Source organism: Schistocerca nitens, chromosome 3 (genome assembly GCF_023898315.1).
Source record: "Schistocerca nitens isolate TAMUIC-IGC-003100 chromosome 3, iqSchNite1.1, whole genome shotgun sequence".
Classification (NCBI taxonomy): Eukaryota; Metazoa; Arthropoda; class Insecta; order Orthoptera; family Acrididae; genus Schistocerca; species Schistocerca nitens.
This window is the reverse complement of record NC_064616.1, coordinates 879,314,979-879,329,376: the sequence shown is the minus strand read 5'-3', so window position 1 is coordinate 879,329,376 and position 14,398 is coordinate 879,314,979. Positions and strand designations below refer to the sequence as shown.

At 42.1% G+C, this 14,398-nt stretch overlaps 1 protein-coding gene across 4 annotated transcripts in view; it reads left to right on the top strand.

The window, feature by feature from the left end:
• The window catches only part of LOC126249798 (osmotic avoidance abnormal protein 3), a 387,840-nt gene that overhangs the window by 289,258 nt on the left and 84,184 nt on the right, over positions 1 to 14,398 (top strand). For all 4 annotated transcript variants that reach the window (XM_049951488.1, XM_049951490.1, XM_049951486.1 and 1 more), the window contains exon 16: positions 1,803 to 1,920. In XM_049951488.1, the coding sequence (XP_049807445.1) occupies positions 1,803 to 1,920 (118 nt within the window). The remainder of the gene's footprint in view (positions 1 to 1,802; positions 1,921 to 14,398) is intronic.

Sequence of the window (14,398 nt, the reverse complement as noted above, 5' to 3'; positions counted from 1 at the left end):
CCTCAGTATCAAGACATACCAGTGCCGAATTTGCATCTGTTCTGAGGCCTCATGATCGACCTCGTTTCAGCTCTTCTTTTAAGTGAGTCAATTTTGATTTGGATGCTTATGGCGGGTCTAGTGTTGTTCTCTGAGTAAACACTGCCATGAGTTACGGGTGTCACATATTTCAATTGTAGGGAGGACAGAAAGAAACACAGAAATTTTATTTCCCTTCGTTAATATTTCGGTCAGTGTAAAATACCAGGTATCCATACTGCATCTGAACATTCGAGGACCAAAGAGTAAATTTAATGAACTTCTTATGAGTACTGACTTGATAAATTACAGCCATCACTCCCACTTGACAATCTGTCTTTCTTATCATGTGGCCAGTAGTATAGATATGTAAAGTGTTACAGGACTTAGGTTAGAATTTCACTTCTGTAGAGCAGAAACGGAGAAAGGAAGTGTGCCACATTCTTAAGGAACTGCCATACATTTAAGAACATAAACACCAATAAATAATCGCTTGGAGTAGCATATGGAAGCATGTGCGATGGAAGTAGAATTGCATAACAGAAACTAATTACACGTGTTGTCCCACAAGGTTCCATAATGGGGCCCTTACTTCCCTTGTAAGTATTAAAGAACTTTCATCTGTAACATTCCTAGACGTCAAGTTCGTTTTGTTTGCAGATACACACATTGTAACAAATAGCAAATCAATTACAGTTTTAGAAGGAACAATTAATGGAATTTTCGTTGACATTAATTGATGTTTCCTTGCCCATTATGACCAAACATTGAAAAGACAGACCACGTGCAGTTCAGAATTTATAACAGATTTCCTCCCAGCATCTGTCTAAATTATGACTACAAGAAGATAGAAGTGGTTGGCAATGTTAAATTCTTAGAATTACTAGTTGCAATAAATTCAATCGCCGAGTCCAAAAGCTGTTAATATGAATTATTTTTGGTGTGAACTCAAGCTTGATTATGTCAGGGGACCTATAACGAGTGTCACCAAGGATGTAGTCCGACCGAACGTTCAAGTGATGGAATGGACAGCTATTTCTCAACTTCTACTCCATTGAGCACGTATGGGTCGTGCTTGACAGATGCATTCATCCCACAACAGACTCTCCAAGAACTTTCTCACGTGGTTGTTGAAAAATAGAAACAAAACGACAGATTAACGTCCGTGGGCTTATTATGGTCCACGGCACTAGTGTTGCAGACTGTGATGACGCTCACAGAGGGCATATATTCTGATGAATATCATCCTCAATACGTATGTGAACGGGTGTTGTCACTTCGTTTTAGACACTATTTGTACATTTCGCTAGATTCTGAGAATCCAGTGATTCAGTGAATCCATTTTCGTTGAACTGTCTCAAAGTGAAATGTCACCACTACATTTCCAAAAACAACAAACAAAATAAAAAATTAAAAATAATAATAAAAAGTCGCAACCGTCATTAAACTTTTAGATTGAATATCTGTCGCAATAGTAAGAAATATTTAATATGAACTTGGCGTGAACGTACTCTTTAGAACCATAGAAAGGAAATCTTACTTTGGAAAACTGTATTGCATTTTATAATTGCCACTGCAATGAATTTATCGTCAGAATAACTCTGTGAATTCTCCGGTATGTTATAATCCTCATCATCAGTAACCATATCCCTGAAGATTACACGGTCGCTAGCATGATCAGGTAGCTTTGAAACATGTGGTCCGTACTCTAACTGCAAAGAAATTGAACTGCTGTTAGTAATTATTGAACTATATCAAATGAATTTCTGTTTTTTATTTTTCAGAGGTTCCACCGAAGTGACGAACAGAGCATTGTTACCGACTATTTCAAGCCAAAGAGAGCTGCAGAGCGGCTGAACAGAGTGAAAGAAGAGGCGAGCCACGCGTTCAATACGTGGAGGGGTGAGTTCCCAATTCTTTACTGCAGTCACATTTGCTAGTATGCCACCGCTCTCCGCATTTGGGAAAAAATTTCCTGGCTGATAAGATGCTTGTAGATTATTACACATAAATAGTTCAATATGCATGTGCTTAGTGAATTAACACTTAACGGTAGCTACCGTTTGCTAGGTAAAAAGAACTTTCCAGAAGCGCGCACAGCTCCTCCATACGTAATATAGTTAGATGACTAGGGTTTGACGCTCAACAAACGATATGGTCATTAGAGACGGAATGAAAGCTCGGATTGCAGAAGGATTTGGAAGCAAATCGGTTGTGTATTTTTCGAAGGAACCTTCCTGGCATTTGCTTTAATTGATTTAAGGAAACTGAAGAAAACTTTGTGGTTACTCACACTGGACAAGCTATTTGTGTTGTCATACATTTGTTACCATTACGCATCTTGGAGAGATAATTTACATTAATTACATTTGTTATTTAAAATACAACACTTAAGAGTGACAAATAACAATCAGATATACTAATTTGAGTAATGTATTTGAGTGTAGAATAAAAAATGAGGTGCGCCAGCTGCATAAATGTAATGAAGATACGTTACAATGAATTTTATGTCCATAAAAATCGTTCGTTTTAAACCACAGCTGATGATGGAGGTGATTCTTTACTAAGTTAATTACTATCTTATTCGGAAGCGTTTGCACCAAAAAAGCAGCATCTTTGTATTACAAAACAAACTTTAGAAAAAATAAAATGTCCACTCTGTTAATAACAATACTAGGGTGATTTTACCGCGCGTAAATTATTACAACTTTGAGACAAATGGAACATTCACTGACAGACTTTAACTCAGGTACGTTAATGCGTTTCAGTATCAGCAGCGATCGGTTTGTTGACCACATCAGGCTACGCATGAATTTTACATTGTACGGAGGAACAGGCAGCATTTGCTCGAGGCAGCTGTTACGTGTTAGTAGACCTGGGATCAGTCAGCAAGTACTACTATGACTACTGTCAGCACTTAGTCTTGAGCATTCTTCCAGATGAAGTCAAAGTCTCTCACATCAGATGCAGACCATGGTGTCCCTCAGTAGCAGTATCTCCAAGTTTCTGAAAAAATGTACTCGTGGCATGTACAGCTTGGACTTTTCAGCCCACCAATCTGATTACATGCTAGCAAATTTCTTTACTCTTCAATAAGGCCTCTTTTCCCACACTAAAATCACGCATTTCGCAAAAAAAGTTTCTTCTACGAAATTCAAGTGTAACACTTAGTTTGCCGATATTTACTTCAGAATCTGCGCTTTAACAAATCATTACGCCCAATAGGTCCTTTGGCAGACCCTGGAAGATAGACGCGAACCATCCCGAGAAAGCCTACATACAAAGTTTCAAGAACCAGCTGTAAGTGAGGTATCTAGGAATATACTACAACTCCTACGACATACGAGGTGCGGCTAGAAAAAAACCGGACTGATGCTGGAAAAAACATTTATTTACAATTATTTACAATTTCATGTTATCTCCTTCAATGTACTCTCCTCCTCGGTCTCTACACCGCTCCATACGAATTTTCCACTGTTCATAGCAATGCTGAAGATCATTTTCGGTAAGTCCATACATTACTTCCGTCGCTTTTTCTTTTACTGCTTCAACAGTCTCAAATCTAGTTCCTTTCAAAGCTGACTTGACTTTAGGGAAAAGAAAAAAGTCACAGGGGGCCAAATCAGGTGAGTAGGGTGGATGATCTAAGATGGGAATGTTGTTTTTTGCCAAAAACGTCTTCACTGACAACGCACTGTGAGCTGGGGCATTGTCTTGGTGAAGGATCCATGACTTTTTTCTCCACAAATCGTTCGGTTTTCTCCGTACTCGCTCACGTAGGGTAGCCAGGACGCTAATGTAGTAATGCTGATTCACTGTTTGTCCCTCTGGTACCCAATCAATGTGCACAATCCCTTTGATGTCAGTTTTTGCTGACAATGGTCTGCCAGTGCGAGTGTCATCACTGGTGTCTTCGCGGCCATCTTTAAATCGTTTAAACCACTCAAACACTTGTGTTCGCGATAAACAATCATCGCCTACACTTGTTGTAACATTACAAACGTTTCACTTGTAGATTTTCCTAGTTTGAAACAAAATTTGATGTTAACACGCTGTTCTTTCTGTACACTCAACATTTTCCGACGCACAGACAAAAGTCAACTACTTAAAACAGACGCCACGGGCAGACTGAGTGCAGGAGGCAGATGAAACTCGAGCAGTAGGCGGAGCGAGAGTCACGTGACAGGCCACGCGACTTTCAGCCTTATTGCATTCGTTTTATTGTTTCACCAGTACTAGTCCGGTTTTTTTCTAGCCACACCTCGTACGTATCCCGTAAGGATTGCGAGTACAAGATGAAACTAATTAAAGAGCACATAGAGGCGTTTAAACAATCATTCTTCCTGCATTCCATACGTGAATCTGGGAAGAAGCCCTAATAACCGGTAGAATGGAAGTGTCCCATTCTACGCACTTCACAGTGTTTTTCACAATATGGATGTAGATGCGGATCTTCTACATCTACATACGTACATACTCCGCAAGCCGCCGTATGGCTTTCCTCTTCCACTCGCAAATAGAGCGAGGGAAAAACAACAATCTATATGCCTCCGTGCGAACCTTAATATACCTAATCTTATCTTCGTTGTCCTTACGTGAAATGTACGTTGGTGGCAGAAGAGGCGTTCTGCAGTCAGCCTCAACTGTCGGTTCTCCAAAATTATCCTAGTAGTGCTCCTCGAAAAGAACGTCGGCTTCCCTCAAGTGATTTTCATTTGGATTCCCGAAGCATCTCCGTAATACTTATGTGTTGTTCGATCCTATCGGTAACAAATCTAGCAGTCCGCATCTGAACTGCGTCTATGTCTTCCTTTAAACCGATCTGGTACGGATCCTAAACACTCTTGAAGTTCAATGGTTCCTCCATTGAGCTCTAGTTTTTCAACTGTGTACTGTAGGTTACCTGCAGAACAATAGCAAGCCTGAGGTCCCTCCTACACGTGTAATACGAGGGGTAGTGATCTATCAATATAAACGATTTGGGAGACAATCTGAGGAGCCGTCTTCGGTTGTCAGAAGATCAAAACAAACCGCAAAACGATTTAGAAAAGATATCTGAATGGTGGGAATTTAAGGAGATGGGACCTGGATAAACTGAAAGAACCAGAGGTTGTACAGAGTTTCAGGGAGAGCATAAGGGAACAATTGACAGGATTGGGGGAAAGAGATACAGTAGAAGAAGAATGGGTAGCTTTGAGGAATGAAATAGTGAAGGCAGCAGAGGATCAAGTAGGTAAAAAGACGAGGGCTAGTAGAAATCCTTAGGTAACAGAAGAGATACTGAATTTAATTGATGAAAGGAGAAAATACAAAAATGCAGTAAGTGAAGCAGACAAAAAGGAATACAAACGTCACAAAAATGAGATCGACAGGAAGTGCAAAATGACTAAGCAGGCATGGCTAGAGGACAAATGTAAGGATGTAGAGGCTTATCTCACGAGGGGTAAGATAGATACTGCCTACAGGAAAATTAAAGAGACCTTTGGAGAAAAGAGAACCACTTGCATGAATATCAAGAGCTCAGACGGAAACCCAGTTCTAAGCAAAGAAGGGAAAGCAGAAAGATAGAGGGTCTATACAGGGGCGATGTTCTTGAGGACAATATTATGGAAATGGAAGAGGAGGTAGATGAAGATGAAATGGGAGATATGATACTGCGTGAAGAGTTTGACAGAGCACTGAAAGACCTGTGTCGAAACAAGGCCCCGGGAGTAGACCACATTCCATTAGAACTACTGACAGCCTTGGGAGATCCAGTCCTGACAAAACTCTACTATCTGGTGAGCAAGATGTATGAGACAGGCGAAATACCCTCAGACTTCAAGAAGAATATAATAATTCCAATCCCAAAGAAAGCAGGTGTTGACAGATGTGAAAATTACCGAACTATCAGTTTAATAAGTCACAGCTGCAAAATACTAACGCGAATTCTTTACAGACGAATGGAAAAACTGGTAGAAGCCGACCTCGGGGAAGATCAGTTTGGATTCCGTAGAAATGTTGTAACACGTGAGGCAATACTGACCCTACGACTTATCTTAGAAGAAAGATTAAGGAAAGGCAAACCTACGTTTCTAGCATTTGTAGACTTAGAGAAAGCTTTTGGCAATGTTGACTGGAATACTCTCTTTCAAATTCTGAAGGTGGCAGGGGTAAAATACAGAGAGCGAAAGGCTATTTACAATTTGTACAGAAATCAGATGGCAGTTATAAGACTCTTGGGACATGAAAGGGAAGCAGTGGTTGGAAAGGGAGTGAGACAGGGTTGTAGCCTCTCCCCGATGCTATTCAATCTGTATATTGAGCAACCAGTAAAGGACACAAAAGAAAAGTTCGGAGTAGGTATTAAAGTCCATGGAGAAGAAATAAAAACTTTGAGGTTCGCCGATGACATTGAAATTCCGTCAGAGACAGCAAAGGACTTGGAAGAGCAGTTGAACGGAATGGACAGTGTCTTGAAAGGAGGGTATAAGATGAACATCAACAAAAGCAAAACGAGGATAATGGAATGTAGTCGAATTAAGTCGGGTGATGCTGAGGGAATTAGATTAGGAAATGAGACACTTAAAGTAGTAAATGAGTTTTGCTATTTGGGGAGCAAAATAACTGATGATGGTCGAAGTAGAGAGGATATAAAATGTAGACTGGCAATGGCAAGGAAAGCATTTCTGAAGAAGAGAAACATCGAGTATCGATTTAAGTGTCAGGAAGCCGTTTCTGAAAGTATTTGTATGGAGTGTAGCCATGTATGGAAGTGAAACATGGACGATAAATAGTTTAGACAAGAAGAGAATAGAAGCTTTCGAAATGTGGTGCTACAGAAGAATGCTGAAGATTAGATGGGTAGATCACATAACTAATGATGAGGTATTGAATCGAATTGGGGAGAAGAGTAGTTTGGGGCACAACTTGTCTAGAAGAAGGGAACAGTTGGTAGGACATGTTCTGAGGCATCAAGGGATCACCAATTTAGTACTGGAGGGCAGCGTGGAGGGTAAAAATCGTAGAGGGAGACCAAGAGATGAATACACTAAGCATATTCAGAAGGATGTAGGCTGCAGTAGGTACTGGGAGATGGAGAAGCTTGCACAGGATAGAGTAGCATAAAGAGCTGCATCAAACCAGTCTCAGGACTGAAGACCACAACAACAACAACATCGGAATGGTGCGAAAAGTGGCAGTTGATCCTCAATAACGAAAAGTGTGAGATCATCCACATGTGTGCTAAAAGGAACTCGTTAAACTTCGGTTACACGATAAATCAGTCTAATCTAAAAGCCGTAAATTCAACTAAATACCTAGGTATTACAATTACGAGCAACTTAAATTGGAAGGAACACACAGAAAATGTTGTGAGGAAGGCTAACCAAAGACTGCGTTTTATTGGCAGGACACTTAGAAAATGTAACAGACCTACTAAGGAGACTGCCTATACTAAGGTTGTCCGTCCTCTTTTAGAATACTGCTGTGCGGTGTGAGATCCTTACCAGATAGGACTGACGGAGTACATCGAAAAATTTCAAAGAAAGGCAGCACGTTTTGTATTATCGCGAAATATGGGAGAGAGAGTCACAGAAATGATACAGGATTTGACTGGACATCATTAAAAGAAATGCGTTTTTCGTTGCGACAGAATCTTCTCAGGCCGGTCGGCCGAGCGGTTCTAAGCGCTTCAGTCCGGAACCGCGAGACCGCTGCGGTCGCAGGTTCGAATCCTGCCTCGGGCATGGATGTGTGTGATGTCCTTAAGTTAGTTAGGTTTAAGTAGTTCTAAGTTCTAGGGGACTGATGATCTCAGATGTTACGTCCCATAGTGCTCAGAGCCATTTTTGAATCTTCTCACGAAATTCCAATCACCAACTTTCTCCTCCGAATGCGAAAATATTTTGTTGACACTGGCCCACATAGGGAGGAACGATCACCACGATAAAATAAGGGAAATCAGAGCTCGTACAGAAAGATATAGGTGTTCGTTCTTTCCGCGCGCTATACGAGATTGGAGTAATAGAGAATTGTGAACCCTCTGCCAGGCACTTAAATGTGATTTGCAGAATATCCATGCAGATGTAGATGTAGATGATTCAACTATCACCACAAAAGTTAACCTGCGACCATGAAATCTGGTGATGGTATTAGTTCTTGTCTGTAAGTTCGCCCTTCAATGCGACACATTTCTTCCCAACAGTAGATGACTCGGCAGAGATCTTGGTTGTACAAGTCTGCATTGTGGCTGTTTAGGAAACGTTCCACCTCGACAATCAGTTCGACATAGTTCCTGAAATGCCTGCCACACAATTATTTCTGTATACGGGTCAAGCGGAATAAGTTATTGGGACACATGGTGCCATGTAAGGAGAATGTGGAGGTTGATGTAAAAGTCTAACACCCCCAAAAAAAGCGGCAAGTGAGAGACTGTGTGCTCTGCAGAGTGAGATGAGGCACTGTCGTGGAGCGAAAGCACTCCCTCCTACTGTTCCATATGATACTTCGTCTTGACGGCTTCCAGAACCCTCTTCAACAGATTTTGATAGTATGTTCTTGTGATGGTTTGCCCGTTAAGAGCATAAATTGTTAGCAACATGACAATCCCAAAAAATATTCAGCATCACCTTGCACGATGGTGGTACGGTCTTCGCCTCTTTCGACGCTGGTGAATCCACATGTTTCCACTACTTGCTTTTCTCCTTTGCCTCGGAGTCATAGTGTCTATCCAGCGCTCGTCCGTGGAGATTAGGTGGCTAAAGAATCTTCCCGACTGGCCTGACACTACTGCAAAATTCCTGATGCCGCCTATAGTCGGCGCGCTTTTTGAATGAGTGTGAGCAGTCGCGGAACTCAGCGGACGACTACCTTTCTTATGATCAAAATGTAGTGAAACATGTTGAAAACTGGTCCGTGATTGATCTTCACTTTTTCCATTGTTGCTGTAGTCGTCACTCCGAAGACTGGTTTGACGCAGCTGTTCACACTACTCTATCCTGTGCAAGCCTCTTGATCTTCGAATAAATACTACAACCCACGTCCATTTGAACCTTCGTACTGTACTCATCTCTTGATTTCTCTCTCCAGTCTTTGCCCCCAACACTTCCCACCAATAATGAGTGGACGATTTCTTGATGTTTCAGATTGTGTCCTATCAACTGATTCCTTCTTTTAGTCAAGTTTTGTCACAAATTTCTTTTCTCCCCAATTCGATTCAGTACTTCCTCATTAGTTACATGATCCACCCATCTAATCTTAAGCATTCTTCCTTCGTAACATATTCCAAAAGCTTCGATTACCTTCTTGTCTGGACCGCTTATCATACAAGTTTCACTTTGGCACAAGGCTGCACTCCAGAAAACTGTCTTCAGGGAGACTTCCTAATACTTTTTTGCCATTGCCAGTCTACATTTTATATCCTCTCTGCTTCGACCATCATCAGTTATTTTACTGCACAAATATCAAAACTCATTTATTACTTCCAGTGCTTCATTTCCCAATCTAGTTCTCACAGCATCACCTGATTTAATTCGACTACGTTCCAATACTCTTGTTTCGCTTTTGTTAATTTCCATCTTGCGTCCTCCTATTACAGGTTGAATAAACTCGGCGATAGCCTACAAACATGTCTCACTCCTTTCCCAGTCACTTTCATAACCTTCGATTCTTAACAACTGTTTTGTATTTTACCCCTGCTACTTTCAGAATTTCAAAGAGTGCGTTCCAGTCAACATCGTCAAAAGATTTCTCTGAATCTAAAAATACCATAGACGTAGGTTTTTATTTCCTTATCCTATCTTCTAAGAGAAATTATACGGTCAGTATTGCCTCGCGTGGTCCTTCATTTCTCCGGAATCCAACCTGATCTTCTAAGATGTCGGCTTTTACCGGTTTTTCCATTCTTCTGTAAATAATTTGCTTCAGTATTTCTGTCACCATGATTTATTAAACTGACAGTTCGATAATATTTACACCTGTCAGCACCTGGGTTCTTTGGAAGTGGAGTTACTACATTCTTCATGAAGCCTGAGGGTATTTCGCCTGTCTCATATATGTTGTACATCAGATGGAATAGTTTTGCCATGGCTGGCTCTCCCAAGGCTATCAGTGGTTCTGAGGAAATGTCTATTCCAAGAGCCTTGTTTCGTCTTATGTATTTCAGTGCGCTGTCAAAGTCTCTCGCAGTATCGTATCTCCCATCTCATCTTCATCTATAAGCTTCCTCTTCCCTTTTTATAATGTTATCTTAAAGTTCATTTCCCTTGAAAAGCTCCTCTATACATTCCTTCCACCTTTCAGCTTTCCCTTCTTTGACTAGTACTTGTTTGCCATCTGAACTCTTCCGATATTCATACAGCTTCTTTTCTTTTCTCCAAAGGCCTCTCTAACCTTCCTGCAGGCGATATCTATCATTCTCCTAGCTATACGTGGTCTAGCTATTCTCTAGCCATTCCTGCTTAGCCATTTTACACTTTCTGTCAACCTCAATTTTTTTGACGTCTATATTCCCTTTTGCCTACTTCATTTGGTGCATTTTTATATATTCTTCTTTCATCATCAGTATCTCTTGTGATCCTCTGCTGCCTTTATTGCTTCAACTCTCAAAGCTACCCATTCGTGTCTTACAGTATTCCTTTCCTCCATTTTAGCCAATCGTCGTCTAATGCTCGCTTTGAAACTTTCAACACCCTCTAGTTCTTTGAACTTGTCCTGGTCCCATCTCCTTAATTTCCCATCTTTTTGCGAAATTCTTCAGTTTTAATCTACAGTTCATAGCCAGAGTCCACATCTGCCCCTGGAAATGTCTTACAGTTTAAAATTTCGTTCCGAAATTTCTGTATCACCATTATATAATCAATCTGCACCTTTCCAATGTCGCCAGGTCTCTTCTGCATATACAACCTTCTTTCATTATCCTTATACCAAGTGTTAGCGATGATTAAATTATGCTCTGCGACCGGGCAGATTCCTCTTTCTTTGTTTTCCTCCAGTCTATATTGTCCTATTTCTCCTTCAGTTGCTCTTCCTGCTACGAAATTCCAATCACCCTTCACAATTTAATTTTTCTCATCCTTAACTATCTGAATAATTTCTATAATCTCATAACACATTTTTCACTCCCTTCATCATCTTCGGAGCTATTTGGCATATAAACTCGTACTACTGTGGTGGGTGTTGGCTCTGTGTGTATCTTGGCTACAATAATGCTTTCACTATGCTATTTATAGCAGCTTACCAGCATTCTCATTTTTCATTCATTATTAGCTCTGCCCTGTATTATCTCTGTTTGCTTTTTTGTTTATAAACCTGCACTCACCTGACCAGAAGTCCTGTTCATTCTGCCACCGAACTTCACTAGTTCCCACTATATCTAACTTCAACATATCCGTTAAGAGATGTAATTCCACGCTTCTATCCGTAGAACGCCAGTTTTGTTTTTCCTGATGACAACATTCTTCTGAATAATCCCCGCCTGGAGATCCAGATGGGGGACTATTTTACCTCTGGAATATTTTACCCAAGAGGATGCCACCATCATTTCACCGCGCAGCAGAGCTTAATGTCCTCGGGAAGCATAATGGCTGTAGCTTCCTTAGCTTTCAGCATTCGCAGCAACAACACAGCAAGGTCATTTTGGCTAATCTTACAAGGCCAGATCAGTCGATCATTCAGAATGTTGGCCCTACCATTACTAAAAGGCTGCTACCCCTCTTCAGGAACCACAAGTTTGTCTGGCCTCACCACAGATACGCCTACGTTGTGGTTGTACCTATGGTGCTGCTATATGTATCGTCGATGCACGCAAGCCAGCACGCCTCGGCAATGTCTGTGGTTCATCGGGCAGCTTTCTCCAATATTGCCTCGACAGTCTTACGCCGGTCTTCGAGCGCCAGGGCTTTCATATTTCTCTTACGGTTCCAGTTCTTCACAGAGCGATGTTCTACCATTTCGTTCCTAGTCATTCGGACTTCTTTGATCCCAAGGGAAGGATATGCTCAACCTAACCATTGTTACATGATGGTGCATTGTTACACCAAGTCAGCATGGTTTGTTGCAACTATTTTCGCCTTCAGATGCAGAAAACAAATTACTGCACGATACTTAACTTGATCAATGAGCAGCCTCACTTTGTTTTGGCTCTTCCAGCGGCGAACTACGTTATTTCCGGGAATGTACCTGGGCTGCAGCCACGTACCTGCAAACAAACAAAAAATTAATTACTTTTCTTCGAGGTAATAATTACTTCTCTTAGAGACGTCTGGGGCGTCATTGTCTGGCGAAATGCGTTTACTTTTCCGGTCGACGAGGTCACACCCCTACATAAACATTTAGAGGTAGTCCAAACTCAAAGATAGATGACTGAGTGGTTAAATCATCATCCTATTGTGATTTCTAAAATGTGGAAACGATTCCTGAGTAATAGTTCAGCATCCAGAACGCTCAGCCAGGCAATAACTATGACATCAACTGGAGACCAACAATTATGTTACACAATGAAGCGCCAAAGAAACTGGTACAGGCATGCGCAGTTGTTAGATCGATTACTGCTGCTACAATGGCAGGTTATCAGGATTTAAGTGCTATAGTCGGCCACAAGATATGGGACACAGCATCTCCGAGGTAGCGATGAAGCGCGGATTTTCCCATATGACCATTTCACGAGTGTGCCGTGAATATCAGGAATCCGGTAAAACATCAAATCTCCGACATCGCTGCAGCCGGAAAAAAATTCTGCAAGAACGGGACCAACGACGACTGAAAGGAATTGTTTACCGTGACAGAAGTACAATCCTTCCGCAAATTGCTGCAGATTTCGGTGATGGGCCATCAACAAGTGTCAGCGTGCAAACCATTCAAAAATGGCTCTAAGCACTATGGGACTTAACATCTGAGGTCATCAGTCCCTAATCACTATGGGACTTAACATCTGAGGTCATCAGTCCCCTAGACTTAGAACTACTTAAACCTAACTAACCTAAGGGCATCACACACATCCATGCGCGAGGCAGCATTCGAACCTGCGACAGTAGCAGCAGCGCGGTTCCGGACTGATGCGCCTAGAACCGCTCGGCCACAGCGGCCGGCGCGAACCATTCAACGAAACATCATTGATGTGGGCTTTTGGAGCCGAAGACCCACTCGCGTACCCTTGATGACTGCACGACACACAGCTTTACGCCTCGCCTGGGCCCGACAACACCGACATTGGACTGTTGATGACTGGAAACATGTTGCCTGGTCGGACGAGTCTCGTTTCAAATTGTATCGAGCGAATGCACGTGTACGGGTATGGAGACAAGCTCAAGAATGCATGCACCCTCCATGTCAGCAGGGGGCTGTTCAAGCTGGTGGAGGGTCTGTAATGGTGTGGGGCGTGTGCAGTTGGAGTGATATAGAACCACTGATACGTCTAGATACGACTCTTTGACAGGTGACACGCATCTGGTCTGATCCCCTGCATCCATTCATGTCCATTGTGCACTCCGACGGACTTGGGCAACTCCAGCAGGATAATGCTACACCCCAGACGTCCAGAATTGCTACAGAGTGGCTACAGGAACACTCTTCTCAGTTTAAACACTTCCGCTGTCCACCGAACTCCCCAGACATGAACATTATTGAGTAAATCTGGGATGCCTTGCAACGTGCTGTTCAGAAGAGATCTCCGCCCCCTCGTACTCTTGCGGATTTATAGACAGCCCTGCAGGATTCATGCCGTAAATTCCCTCAGACATTAGCCGAGTCCATACCACGTCGTTGCGGCATTTCTGCATGCTCGCGGGGGCCCTACGCGATATTAGGCACGTGTACTAGTGGTTTTGCTCTTCAGTGTATATCATGTCTCCAACCCAACCACGGACTGCCACTGCTGAAAAGAGTAATATTATCGAATATTGCGCGATTAAGATTGTTATAAACGTATGCTACAACATTCGTTGCAGCAGTTAGCGCTTTCGGACTGTGGTGAACCATTATCTTGGTAGAAGAATTCCAGTTTACCTTGCAAGGTGACAGTATACGTACTCTCATTAGGCGAGAAGCCCATCAAACATGAACCATGAGTGAAAGGGTGCGTTCGAAATGGGCAGCTCCTTTATATGGACACTCAGTGTGCTTCATTATAGAAATGTGAGTGCATAGGTCTATGGAAATGACGTCGTTGAAGCGTATATACATCTTAGACCTGCTCCTATAACGTAAAGCTGTCGTCACACAGGACGAGTTAGCGACAGAGCCCTCGAGAAATGCAGGCCGTGTACGAACTTGTGACGTCACACTAGTCGTCTTGTCCACTACACTTAGGAAACACTCGGTTCCGCGCAGGGCCCTCGGGAAATCAATATGTAATTAAAAAGGTATCCACTAAAGATCTTAACTTTGTCGTGTGCTGTCGAGA